This window comes from Gordionus sp. m RMFG-2023, chromosome 3, assembly GCF_954871325.1.
Source record: "Gordionus sp. m RMFG-2023 chromosome 3, tfGorSpeb1-WG-v2, whole genome shotgun sequence".
Classification (NCBI taxonomy): domain Eukaryota; kingdom Metazoa; phylum Nematomorpha; class Gordioida; order Chordodea; family Parachordodidae; genus Gordionus; species Gordionus sp. m RMFG-2023.
The window spans coordinates 40,558,969-40,574,058 of NC_088777.1; the positions used below are offsets into that span (position 1 = coordinate 40,558,969).

The 15,090-nt window shown below is 27.4% G+C and overlaps 2 protein-coding genes across 3 annotated transcripts; both read right to left on the reverse strand.

The window, feature by feature from the left end:
* Positions 1-4,367: 4,367 nt before the first annotated feature.
* LOC135926535 (uncharacterized) lies at positions 4,368-5,415 on the reverse strand. 2 transcript variants are annotated; one of them, XM_065462444.1, is made up of 5 exons: positions 5,307-5,415; positions 5,184-5,261; positions 5,081-5,131; positions 4,953-5,038; positions 4,368-4,910 (listed from the first exon to the last, which is right to left on the reverse strand). In XM_065462444.1, exons 1-5 carry the CDS (start codon positions 5,343-5,345, stop codon positions 4,853-4,855), a joined length of 312 nt encoding a protein of 103 aa, XP_065318516.1. In that variant the 5' UTR covers positions 5,346-5,415; the 3' UTR covers positions 4,368-4,852. The 2 variants fall into 2 exon arrangements, with proteins under 2 accessions (XP_065318516.1, XP_065318517.1); XM_065462445.1 differs by having other exon boundaries at positions 4,402-4,917.
* Positions 5,416-13,791: 8,376 nt separating this feature from the next.
* Positions 13,792-15,026, reverse strand: LOC135926968 (cuticlin-6-like). The gene is made up of 6 exons (XM_065462901.1): positions 14,897-15,026; positions 14,560-14,702; positions 14,296-14,438; positions 14,168-14,249; positions 13,972-14,122; positions 13,792-13,899 (listed from the first exon to the last, which is right to left on the reverse strand). The coding sequence occupies exons 1-6, from the start codon at positions 15,011-15,013 to the stop codon at positions 13,792-13,794; spliced, it is 744 nt and encodes a 247-aa protein (XP_065318973.1). The 5' UTR covers positions 15,014-15,026.
* Positions 15,027-15,090: the final 64 nt, after the last annotated feature.

The window sequence follows — 15,090 nt, forward strand, 5'->3', positions numbered from 1 at the left end:
TCTATATAGTATACTAAAGGAGGGATATACTTTTAAATAAAATTAATTAAATCAATTGTTATTTATTTTAATAGTGAAAATATTTATTTAAAGATATAATTATATTAATTTATAATGTATATAACCTTATTCTAATAAAACTATAATATAATAAAAACTCATTCTATAAAAACTGAGGTGCTATAAGTTTCCAAAAACCAATATTAGAATCAAGCTCAGTTTCTTTGGTATTAATATTATTAGAATCTTAGATATATTTAATGATGCTCCATCATGTTCGTTTAGATGATATTCCTAGTCCATCCAGCAATTTATCAATATCCTCACCTAATCCCAATCCCAAAAAATAAAGTGAAAAGAGGGATCGAGATATTCACAACATCTCCCTATAAAATGAAATTAGTCTAGACAGAAAATAAATTGATGGAAAAAGAAATTAGGAAAAAAAATATATTCGTCAAGATATTTGTATTTGTTGTAAGCTGGAATATATTAAACATAACGGCTAAGAGATACCAATGCAGAATGTGCCAAGGATGAGCACATGGTATATGGCAAATGTGAATTAAGTTTCCATTTTTATATATAATTAGTTTCAATTTACAAGTATTATGATATTTTGAACAATAAAATTATTCTAGACATATCATTATTAATAAATAAAAATGCATTTAAATTTATTATGGCCTAAAAAGACCAATGGCTTAGGAAGCCTCTTGAGGTGGTTTGCCTAACCCCGCTATTGGGGCTTGGAAAAAATTTTCACTTATAAAACAAATAAAATTTCAAAAAATGTTATATTCTCAAAAATTTTTATAAAGCACCTTTATAGAATATGGTTTTAGGTATCTATTCTTATATTGTTTTTTATATTATCTAAAAAAACTAGGAACTCTACCCAATTTTGTAAAAATTGGTTTGAGTAACCCCAGTCTCCCCTATCTTAAAATGTGATTTGTATATTTTGTTTTAAAAAATAATATTCTATGGGTTCTGATGTAAGGGCTCTTATTTTACCGCCTATAATTTAAAAAATTTTAAAGTTTTGTTTGGCATATATCCAAGGGAAGAAGATAACGATTGGTAATAAAGCATAATTTGTTAATTTTGAATATTATTTTTTTTTCTCGGCTATATCAACCGGGTCAGAATTTACATTTTTGGAAATGAAGAGACGCGTGTGATGTCCCAAATTAAGGATTTATCCAAAGACCAAGGGTACAGAAGTTAAATTATCTGCCTTAGGCCATCATCTATGATAAATTAGCATGCTCCAGGTTGTTTGGTACTCAAGTCCTCGTAAGAGAACGGTTAATAACTGAATTAATCGCTGCATGTCTGCCTTGACGATAAAACAATTAAAATTATGTCTCCCTTTGGAATCAACTTTGCATTTTATGCATATATGTGGTAACTATGTTACATCCAATTCAATGGCCTATGATTTCATGGATATAAATCTAAATCTCCAATTTTGAGGGTAATTGTGAGAAACCCAAGATAAAATCTTTCAATTCGATATTAAAAATATTTTATAATATATAAAAAATTCATGAAAACGATCAATTATTTTTTAAAATAAGGAAGATCTAAAAATATATAAAATTTTTGGTAAAATATAATATTTTTTTAAAAGAAAAAAATTGAAGATATTTCTTTTAAAATATTTTCAAGTTCTAATAAGCCTCTAAAAAAATTTCCCATGAACACCTTACAGTTAAAAAAAGATTAATTTCATTTTCTCTAATGATTTAAAACCCCTTGGACATAGAGGGCATTTTATCTAAAAATCATATTCCAGATTTAGCTTTATTTTTAAGCAAGACCTAAAAAAACAATTCAATAATTTATTGTTCATTTGATAAATGAAATGACCGGGGGTTATATAACTTATGCTTATGTTAGGTCTACCATAGATGTATTTAAAAGTGGGTGAATGGAGCAATTCCTTCCTCCGAAATCTTTCTTGCTAAATATTTAAATTTATTTCTCTTCTACTCAAAAAATATTGAAAGAAAAATAATTAAAACTATATTAAAGTTATAGATAGGGTAGCCAATTGGTAGAAAAATGGAGTGTATCAAGATTTTATCAGAAATCTTATGCTATTAAAAAAACATAAAATTTAATTTGCCAGAATTTCTTATTTTGAAGAAAAACAAAATTAACTGTAAAAAATAGCTAGAAATAAAAACAAGATTTTTGATATATGAACTACTTTTAAAAAGAAAGAAAATTTTTGTCGTCAGCGTAATTTTTTTTCCTTTTTATAATATAATTTCTCTTTATAAAAAATAAATACAGGGTTTTTCCTGAATTTTGAACCAGAACATAGAACAGGGCAAATCTAGAAACCAGAACCAGTCTATTAAAATTTAGAGGAACTAGGGCACATTGTTAAATTTGAGGAATCGGTTTTAATAAAAGTGAAAGTAACAATGACATATATAACTATAAATTGACGATCATTCATAAAAAACGTCCTCACATTGAAATCAGCTGTAGCAACATTTTATAGCTTTTGATCAAATGCCTCGATCATTATAATATATTTATAAAAATAGATTTGAAAATTCTCTATAATTCTCAAAAGTAAGATGAGTAATTCTATTTCCTCTTAAAATTTACTGATTATCAACAAATTTATATTGCTATGATAATAAATTTATAACAGACCAATCATTATAATAATTAGTTATATCATTGGAAAGTATTTAATAATATATTAGAGGCAGGGATGTGCAAATTTCTAAAGCAGGACGATATTGGTGAATGGTCATTGTGGATAACTGATAATTTGCGAATCTTTTTTAGTAGGAAAGAGTCCTCAACAAATCGAGAATTATAATTTCCCATTAAACCAATGGTAGACTGCGCCATTCTATATGCTAGAACATTTCAAAAATCAATTAGTCTATCGTGTCGGCTAGTTTACTCGGTAAAGAGAGATGCAATATATAATAATTCTCATTGCGAAAAATTCTAAAATTAACTTAGTTGATTGTTTTTTTAAGGCGCCACCTAATTATTTTTTGCTCTCGGCCGCCAAAAGTCTCGGCACTGAGCAACTGTAACCACTTTCATTTTGTCCAAAGGCGGTTATTTTATATATTTGTATATAGCTAAGGGGTTTATGCCAATTTTAAGACATCGGATTAGTTTATGAAAAAGGACACGTAATGATGCCGCCTTGTTTTCGATCTTATTATTGGCTAATATTTGCATAAATGATTTTTAAAAAACCTACAAAACGATAGGATTATTTGTGGATAATGTTTTTTTACTTACCACTTCATTACGTTAACTTTAATTATTAAAGAATAATTTTTTTGGATTTAATCTTTTATAATAATTTGTAAGTTTGATTAACCTAGACGATGTTTACTATTGTATAGTAATATGATATACCTTTGGCTTACATTGAGATGACATGTGTATTTCAATGTGTGCCTTTTTATTTTGGATTCTTAACCTCACCAGTCCTTAAGGCTCATCTATCCCCGATTACTTTAAAAGAAAGGTAGATTCTATGACATGTGTCACATCGTTTATTTTTTTAATATTACTACTTTTAGGGATTCTTCCATCTATTGACAATGGTCAAAGCTATATCTACTAATCCTAATTCAGAGCTACCCAACACATCAAATCTTATGACCACCTTCGTTCCCTCCCCCATACTCTAATGAGTGATGTCATAAAACTTAACAGTCATGATATCCAACAATTTATCGCCTTCTTTTTCCAATTTATCTCTTTATGGATTAAAAGACAACCCTAAATAATTTCTCAATATTTTTTTCTTATACCTATACAACCCTTTCACTCAGTTGGTCATGATGACCACTGCCCTATTAAAAATGCTCATTTTACATAATTTTTTTCCTAAATTTTCTATTGTAATGTATTCCATTTTTTATTTCCACCCATACTAATTGCTCAGAGCATATCCCAATTCAAAATTATTTTCTGATCAATGCATCTGCTGGTTTAAACATTTACAAACATGCTTATTTTCTTACCAATCATCTTTCCCATGGAAACATGCAAACTTTCATAAAAATCTTTTGTTTTTATTACACTTTTTAAGCAGCTTAATTTATTATTTTATATGTAAATACTCTTATTATTTATGTCTGATTTTGGATTAAAGCTATTTTTTAAAAAAATATTTTATACATTTTTTTATTTATATTTTTAAAGTCATTATTTTAAATATCTATTTTAAAACATATAATATACATTAAACACTTAAATCTAACTTCTTAAAAATCTTTAGTATTATTTCGTAAAATGATTTACTAGTTGAAAAAAAAACAACAGAAAATTATAAAATTTAGTAATGAATAAATATATCCAAATTAAAAATGCTATATATTTTTATTTTAAAACAATAAAAAGAACATACATATATCATAATAATAATAATATCTAAAATACTATGTTAATATAATAAAAATTATTATAATATTTAAGACATTGAAAGAAATAGAAAACAAATTCAATTTAACTAAACTATAATAAAAATGGCATCCTTGCCCTTTTTCTATTGAATTTTTTAGAACCAATAATAGGATGTGTTTTTTAATTTTTGAATGAGTTAGGCCAAATAAAAAAAACCCCTATTGTTAATATTAGCTGTTGAGCATTGAATTACATGAATAATATAAACATACAAGAAAAGAATATGATTTAATATATTTTAAAAAATTGAAATCTAAACAAATTAAAATAATCATTTATTTTTTTTTAAAAAAAATCCAATTTGCATTTTTAATGCCTTCTTGAAAAAATAAATCAGGCCATCATGGAGATTTACCCTTCATCACCCCTCCTTTTAATTTGCCCAGAATCAATGAAGAAACTTTAATTGTTTACATGGCACTTTTACATTCTGATTTTCGTTTGGGCTCAAATCTTAAAAATAATTTTTATTAATTAATTTTATTTACCCCCACACCAAATGTTTGCCTTTATTCTTCATATATCCATGTTTATTCAACTTTGATTTTCTAATATTTTTATTGATTTTATTGTACTATAAAATGAAAATGTATAAAAACAAAAATAAATGATTTACAAATTTGTCATCAATTTTAAAGGTGCTCTCTAAATAAGTGATTTTAGAATCCTACTTTATAAAACATAATTTTTTTAAAAACTGTTCCTTAATAGATAATAACCTTTTCATTTGCTACAACTGGACTTTGAATAAACTTATTACTTTGTTTAATTTTTTTATTCAGAACTTTTTTGTACAGCTATAAAATTATAATTAAATATATTTTTAAATAAAATAAATAAACCAATTTGCTAGTAGTTTTAATACAAATTTTGGGCTTCATTTATGATTGTGCGAAATGAATATACCATAGATAAATTCCTTTATTAATTTACGGTGTAACTAAACTGAGAATTGACAGGTAAACTGCGAATGGACAGGCAAAATATATGTTTATTTTATAGCCAATCAATTTTATTTTATAAAAATAAAATAAACGTTTTTATTTTGTAAATCAAATTTATCCAAATTAATTTTATCTAAATAAATAAAATAGAATATTGAGGAAATTGTAGTCCATAAATTTATAATATGTATAGAACAGATATGTTACATAGATAATATAACATCCATAATAAATTTATAAAATCATAAATATATTTCCATTAGATGGCGTTATATATTAAAAATTTAGTTCTTAATTAAAAAAAAATATGAATAATAGGAGCATAATTCTTTACTTTGGATTAATTTATTTGGTACAAGCTATATAATCATAAAATGAAAAAAAAATTTAAGTTTTCATCATTATTTTTTGAGTTATGATGTCAATTCTCAGTTTAGTCAAAAATATTTAGATTTTTGGGATTTTAAAAATGTTTTATTTTTTGACTCATTTTGTGTAAACTTACTCATATAAACATAAAATGTAATAAAATTTAAGTTTCCGTCATTATTTTTTGAGTTATGATGTCAATTCTCAGTTTAGTCAAAAATATTTAGATTTTTGGGATTTTAAAAATGTTTTATTTTTTGACTCATTTTGTGTAAACTTACTCATATAAACATAAAATGAAAAAAAATTTAAGTTTCCATCATTATTTTTTGAGTTATGATGTGAATTCTCAGTTTAGTCAAAAATATTTAGATTTTTAGGATTTTAAAAATGTTTTATTTTTATGACTCATTTTGTGTAAACTTTCTCATATAAACATAAAATGAAAAAAAATTTAAATTTCCGTCATTATTTTTTGAGTTATGATGTCAATTCTCAGTTTAGTCAAAAATATTTAGATTTTTGGGATTTTAAAAATGTTTTATTTTTTTGACTCATTTTGTGTAAACTTACTCATATAAACATAAAATGAAAAAAAATTTAAGTTTCCATCATTATTTTTTGAGTTATGATGTCAATTCTCAGTTTAGTCAAAAATATTTAGATTTTTAGGATTTTAAAAATGTTTTATTTTTATGACTCATTTTGTGTAAACTTACTCATATAAACATAAAATGAAAAAAAATTTAAGTTTCCGTCATTATTTTTTGAGTTAGGGTGTCAATTATCAGTTTAGTCAAAAATATTTAGATTTTCAGGATTTTAAAAATGTTTTATTTTTTTGACTCATTTTGTGTAAACTTACTCATATAAACATAAAATGAAAAAACGTTCTAGAACACCTTCTCCATCTAGAGTATATCCACTTTGTAGAACACCTTCTCCATCTAGAGTATTTCCTCTCTCTAGAACATCTTCTCCCTCTAGTGTATTTTCTCCTACTAATTTTGTGTATGGAGAGTTAAAAAATCCAATCGAAGCTATATCTAAAAATTTTGCCGAAAATTTATATATACCACTTTCTCTGTCCAATCAGCCTTCGACATCTATAGCACTTTATCAGTCTAAAATAGCTTTAGACATTAAAGCTACAAGAAAGTTCTATGACAGAAGATGGTTTTAATAATTTTGGTAAATATTTCTAAACTGATGAAATAATGTCTTAATTTTTACATCCTATAAAAGTATTGAATTTAATACCCAATGGGGTAAAAAATAACAAAGTGTAATTAATAATCAATTTAATATATTAAAAAATATTGGCGAAAAATCAGTCTTTGAGGATGATTGCGGAGCCTGGACCGGAAAGCCAAGAGGATCCAATCATTAAATATACTGTTTAAAAAATTTTAATTTTCTTGGCCCGTATATTCGTAAAAATAATTTATTTTTTAAAGAAAAACAAATTACAAATCATAATATTTTAGAATTACTTGAACCTCAGCCAAATTGACAATATTGTAATTCTTCATCGTTACTATAGTGTGGTGTTAAGAAATTGTGAAAAATATAAGAGAAGGATTTCTTATTTGGTTAATATGTCATTATCAGTTAACCAAATACACGATATTTATTTATAAAAAGTAAGTAGACATATAGTTTATAATCCTCTATTATATATATCTTTTTATAAAATATTAGGTAAAATGCCACTTTTACAGACGTATCTGAGTTATATAATATATTACAGTTAATATTTTTAAAATTTTACTAATAAATGCTTTTGATAATAAATATAAATAACAATTTGCTTACAAATATTTAACGCCATCTATTTATTTAAAATATAATTAAAATAAAACGTATTATTATTCATCCCACAATAGATGTAATAAATTAGATATGTTTTCTTCTCTTTTTTTACGTGTTTTTAGAAAAGCTATATTTTTCTTCTTCGAAAAATAGATTTGAGTTAAATCTTTAATACAAATATATTTTTGATATTATTACAAACTAGAAACTAATATTATTTTAATATATAATATACCAACTAGAGATGGTGCGACAATAATATAAAATATCTTAATTGCTTTCATGATATCACTCTGGTTCTTATTTTGTAGTTACAAAATGTTTTATTTCTAATATGGCATCCTTGCCGTGTAAATAACTCAAGGCTTCAATATATTTGCATAATTTCTTCTAAAGGTTTTAATATTTTTGTTTTATCAATTTATCTAACAGAATAAATTGTGATGGGTTACCATCGTGAGTGTCATGGATAGGACTGCAAATTAACCAGCATCTATTATTTGTGTGGCTATGTAATTGAACTACAGCTGCTGAGAGCGTATGATCGCACATTTTAGGTAAGTGTAATATAAATGTAATTGTAAATTGAATTTAAATTGAATATAATATTAACGTTTCGTTTGTAAATTACATAACCTGAAGGATTGAATTCATTATATATATATACGTGATATTTTGTATTAAATACTTTTACTTACTTTACCTATTTTACTTATTTAATAAAACACTTCATTGGCGACGATTTTTTTAGAGAAGATTTATTTGATTTATTAAATTTAAAGTAAAAGACTTAATGGAAGTAGCTCCTATTAAAGTTGAAGATACAATGGAAGTAGTTCCTATTAAAGTTAAAGACTCAATGGAAGTAATTCCTATTAAATTCCATATTCCAGAATTCGTCAAAGAAAAAGTAAATATTCAGGACTACTTATTTAACTTGGAGTTAATTTATATATAGATTTAAATACAAAAAAAGACCTGCTTTTAGCCTATATCGGAACAGACAATCTTATCAAAATTAAGAACTTTCACTTTCCAATAAATTTAGAGATGATAAATTATGATACTTTAATAAAAAGCTTAAATTTGGTGTTCAAGGATAGTTCGAGCATTTTCGTAAATAGGAAAAAAATTTTTACGTTAAAAAGATGCAGTGAGACGATTATTGACTTTTCAATTAGGGTTAAAACTGTCTGTTCTCTTTGTAATTTTAAACCGCCTTTTGATGAACTTTTAAGAGATATATTTATCCTAGGAGTAAGCTTACCTGAGTTGGACAAAGAACTTCGGTCAAAGTATATCGAAGGCAATATTACTTTTGAAGAGACCGTGCGTTTAGCGATCGCGCTGTCTTCGTTGGAAAATGAAACCCAGACTGAAGTTAATAAAATAATTAAAAATAAGCCAACACAGGGTTTGAAAAATAATTATTTTAGAAATAATAATTATACAAACTTCAATAGATTCAATAATAATAAACACTTTAGTAACAATTATATTCCTAATAATAATTATAGACCTAGTATCAAACCTAACTCTATTCAAAAGAAAGATATGCTTTAGTTGCGGTAAGGCAAACCACATAGCGAAAGATTGTAGAACCCATGCCATAAAATGATTCTGCCACGGACACCTCGCCTGTCATTTTCAAATAAAGCAACCATCGATGCGAAGATAAATGGGTTGCAGCTAGCTATGGAGTTTGATACCGGCGCCGCGTGTAGTGTGATTGATGAGGTCACCTGGAATCGTATTGGCAGACCACAACTATCACCGGCTTATAAATTAGTGGGATATAATCATATCCAAATCGAAGTACTAGGTAAATGTACCGTAGAAGTCAAAGTAAAAAATATTTCGAAATTTTTACTTATTTGGGTAGTTAAAGGGGAGAATTCCCTTATTTTTGGGATGCCTTTCATTAGAGAATTTGATATAAAACTACCGGAAGAAGTTCGTATTAATAAAATAAATATGAATGTTCAAGATTACCTCAAGTTTTTAAAAAAAAATTAGGTGAAATCAAACTGCAAAAGGCAGTCATCCGAATAGAACCGAACACGTTACCGATTGCATTACCAGCAAGAAGAGTTCCTTTTCCGTCGCATCGAACCATTGAAGCTGAGTTGGACAGACTTTTAGACTAAGGCATTATCGAGAAGGTGGATCCAACAATAACTACAATCACTTGGGCTACGCCAACGGTTAATATCTTAAAGAAATCCGGTGCCGTACGGATATGCGGAGATTTTCGTTTAACAATCAACAAATATCTAGCGATTGATAACGATTTACTACCAACTTTCGTCGACCTAACAAATAAGATCGCGGGTGGTAAAATATTTTCAACAATAGATTTAAGAGATGCATTTTTACAATTCGGAGTTAGTCCAGAATGTAGGGACCTTTTAGTAATTTCGACACATGTCGGTTATTACCGATACCAAAGAATTCCATTTGGTTTGACTAGCGCTCCGATAATATTCCAACGCTTTATGAAAAACCTATTAAAGGGAATTCCTATGGTTAGTGTATTTTTAGACGACATAATTATTGCAGGTAAGAATAATTCCGATCACATAGTTAATTTGGAAGAAGTATTAAGAAGATTTGGACTGACCACGACGACCGATAAAATTAAAATCGGAGAAAAGTCAGTCACTTATTTAGGTCATGTTATTGACAGTTTCGGAATTCACCCTACAGAAGATAAGATTAGCGCTATAAAAAATTTTAAAACACCTTCCAATGTTAAATAACTACGTTCATTTCTTGGAATAGTGAATTATCATGAGGCATTTATTAAAAATTTGCATTCTATTTGTGCGCCTTTACACCGACTAACGAGTAAAAATGTTGATTGGTTTTGGTCAGCTAAAGAAAATGAAATATTTACTAAAGTTAAAAATATATTGTCAAAAGAAGATACAATAATCCCTTATTCAGCCGATATCCCTGTCGTGATTTCTTGTGACGCTTCCGAAGATGGTCTAGGAGCTGTTATTGCACACCGATTTCTTACTGGCCAGGAGAAACCGATTGCTTACGCATCGAGGACACTTTCGGCGGCTGAAAAGAATTATGCCACAATTGATCAGGAGGCTTCGACGATCATGTTCGCTATCGAGAAGCTTCATCAATATATTTTTGGAAGACATTTTATCTTGATTACTGATCATAAACCATTACAATATATTTTAGGTGATAAAAGAGATCTTAACAAAATAACAAATAACCGTTTAATACGGTGGGCGACTAAGCTATTAAATTATGATTATGAGATAATATATAGACCAGGTAATCATAACAAATGTGCCGATGCTCTGTCCCGTTTGGGGGTAGAGAAAGCGAAAACCAATGATGTTACAAAAAAATTCGAAGAAGAAATCAGAGGATTAAAAATTAATTTAATAGAAGATTTATCTTTCACTCGCAGTAAAGTCGTAAGTGAAACGAGCAATGATATAAACCTAAAAGAGATTATTAAATTAATAAAAAATCATTGGTATATTGATAATATAAATAATTATTCGAAGATTGTAAAAAAATATATTTCGATAAAGATAATATTCCGTTCGAAGAAGGATTATTATTTTATAATGATAGAATTATTATTCCAGATATTTTAAAAAAGGAGGTTTTATATGTGATTCATCGAGGACATCCTGGGATAGTAGGGATGAAATCATTGTGTAGATATTACGTTTTTTGGACAAATCTCGATACTGATGTTGAATACTTTGTTAAATGTTGTAAGAGTTGTCAAGAAGGAAGGCCGGGAGCTAAAGAAGTGCCATTATACAATTGGAACATTCCTACCCGACCTTGAGAACGATTACACATTGATTTGACAGGCCCCGTAACTGGAAAATATTGGTTAATTTGCGTAGACGCTTTTACCAAATGGGTTGAAGTTGCAATTTTAACACATATTAATTCGGCGAGTGTAATAAATAATCTGCGTAATTATTTCGCTAGATTTGGGTTACCTCGCTACATTGTCTCAGATAACGATACTCAGTTTACTGGATCTGAATTCAAAACGTTTCTTTTTAAAAACAATATAAAACATTTTAGATCGGCCCCTTATAGCCCCAAATCGAATGGTTTGGCTGAACGATATATACGGATAAGACGCGTTTCTATGCTGGAAGGAGGTGTGGGACTCCGGACCAGTTAAATTTAGCGAATGTTTTAATTACTCACCGTAATACTCCCAATGCAACTACTGGTAAATCTCCTGCCGAGAGGATGTTTGGAAGGTCGCTTAGGACGACATTAGATCAGTGGAAATTATCAACGAGAGAAAGGAAGGAAAACGCTCTATGGAAACAAAAGTACTACAAAGATAGAAGTGTTGAACCTCGGGAGTTTAAAGAGCAGCAAAAAGTTTGGATAGCAAACGAAAGGACAGCAGGGTGGCATGAAGGGAAAGTGTTACAACGAAAAAGCGCAATATTGTACGATGTGGAATCAGAGGGGATCGTTAAAAACAAGCATGCAGGTCAATTGAGGGATGCACATACACAAGAGAAGGAAATACCCGTTACGTTGACCGAAGAAGTGGAAAAGGCAGAACATGAGAATACAACTCTTGAAAAAATAGTTGAAACCCCCACTACGTTATCACGATGAATTCAATTTATAGTGGGAAGAACTGTAATATAAATGTAATTGTAAATTGAATTTAAATTGAATATAATATTAACGTTTCGTTTGTAAATTACATAACCTGAAGGATTGAATTCATTATATATATATACGTGATATTTTGTATTAAATATTTTTACTTACTTTACCTATTTTACTTATCTAATAAAACACTTCAGTAAGCAATAGGTCAACTGTGTAGTCGTTTATATAACATTGAAAATGGTAGATAATCTTTTAGAAATTTAATATCATACAATAATTTTCTCGATTACTTATCTAGATTCCATCATGTCATCTAAGAGGAAGCTCATACATCATATAGTTTTATGATTTGGATTGGTCGTTTATATTCTCTTCTTCAAGAATTGTAGATTTGGTATGGTCTATAAATTTTTTCTTATTAGTCCATTCTATAAAACATTGTCTAAAATGGTAATAGGGAGTTATATTAGTTTCATGACCTTTTGTCAATGTAAGTTGCTAAGAATTATATTATATTATGTAGTTTTCAAAAACTATTCAATTGAGGCATATATGGATTAATTAACCTTTTTTATCATTTATTATTCTTTAGACGCAAAATCATTTTATATCAACAATCGAAAATATTTTATACTGTAATAAATAGATTTTCTATTAAAAAATATTATTTTTAGAAATGTCTTGTATTCAATGATATACTTTATTTTTTTTATATGCTAGTTTATTTTGCATGATTATTTAGAATTAGTAAATTTTAAAAAAGTATAATATATTAATATAAAACCCGGCCGAAAATTGGGGGGTATGGGGGGCGAAGCCCCCATAAAATTTTTTTAGTTGAGCCCCCTGAATTGTAAAGGCTAGCGACGCCCCTGTCAGTTACATTTCCATTCACGGATCTATGCTCAGCCAATTTTAAAACCCCATAATTTATCTCCTTTATAATTTTACATTTTATTATTGGCATGTATAATATCTTAATAAAATTCATTAGCTTAAATAACTAATAAAAAAAAATTGGTTTCAATTTAAAATTGTTCACTTTTCTAAAGGGGCTAGTTTAAAATATTATCGATGATTTACGAAATATTCTTAAATATTATATAATGAAATTCATAAATAAAGCTTAGTTAGAAATGAATTAAGCAAATATTATAAAAACAATTGTATTCTAATCTTTGGTTTTTAATTAAAAAAATTGTTATATTCTAAATTAAATAATTTGATTAAAATTAAAGAAAAATGTTTCATAATAAATTTCAGAATAGTAAATAAAACATATAATATAATGTAATGAAAATATCATCATAATGATATAAATATTTTATTGGTATTCATCCTAAGATATGTAAATATAATTAATAAATGTTCTCTAGACAAGAAAATGTATTTTTTTCTAAAATTTATTTTAAATAACCCATTTCATCGATTAGATATTCTATGATTTTATAACGGTGTGGAATTATTGCTTTGTTAAGATATTAAATAATTTTATACAAAATTAGGCGACACCAGCCTGTATACATTATTATAAAGATTTAAATCTATGCATTATTTAGAATGATGACTATTCCATGGAAAGAACAAAGGATACCTTTTTGTGAGTTATATATTTTGGGGAATTTAAACTTCTTTTTTTCCTTTTACCAAAAGAAGGAGAATTTGCGCATTCCACCTTAATTCGAAAAAAATATAAATATGTGAGTTATATATTTAGTTTATATATATCATGTGGATATATGTATACCTCTTCACAAAATCCCACACAAATCTTAACTTCGCATTGAAATTTAACGTAAGATGAAAGAGGAAATTTAAAGGCCGTAAAGAAGGATGTGAGTGCTTTGGTGTCGCGATTAAGTTTGAAATTTCCAAATATTTTTTCTTCGATTGCACAACTTATAATAAAAAAATATTTTTTATACATGATGATTAGTTAATACCCAGCACTATCAATAATTTCGTGTACCCAATCCTCCACGTTACTCTGAGTCAGACAATTGTAAGCAAATATACCATAGACAGCTATATTAAAATTCTTATAATATAAGTTATTAATAAAAGTAGTAACCTTTCGGATTAATGATGATTCTTAATTTGAGAGATTGTCCTATATGAGCAGTTCTGATTATGTTGTCATATTCGTCCAATATAATCATTGAAACGTGGGCTTCTTCCCCGCCTACAGTTATCATTGTAGTCGTTTGTATCATGCTAAAGGATGTTAAAGAAAAATTTCCGCATCTTCAATTATTATTGGAACAATTATAAGTAAGATCTTGATATGTATTTAAGTCAACCCCAAATAATATAAATGCAAATTAAGTTTATTTACTCAACGTCAAGTTCAGCTGTCACAGTTCGACTATCATCAAAATCTTTGCCATATATGCATTTTACTTGATAAGCTCTTGCCATATCTGTGACTATCTTCATATTTGGTTGAATTACCACTATTGCGCTGTAAACACCATTATGCTTGATTTTATTATTTCATTTATTTATAATTATGTAATATTTTAATGTTTCTTGGCTCACAGATATTCAAGTCCTACATGTTATTTGACATTTATATGTAATGCATAACTTTAAAATTTATAAATACAAAATATTTTATTGCTTATTTCTAAATAAAAAGATGATTTGCAAAAAAAAATGAACAAATCATTTACTGTGTCTTCAGTGAATGTGCATTGATCAAATTTTGCTCGTAAGGGTACAGGCCTTTCCTTATTTTCAATGCCAAAAACTCGGCATCTTTGTGATTTATAATCATTTTTAATATACATCGCTCCGATCCAATCGGGGTCCACATTAGCAAATGCCTCAATTCCGTCATTTAGGCAAGTAACTAATTATATATTTT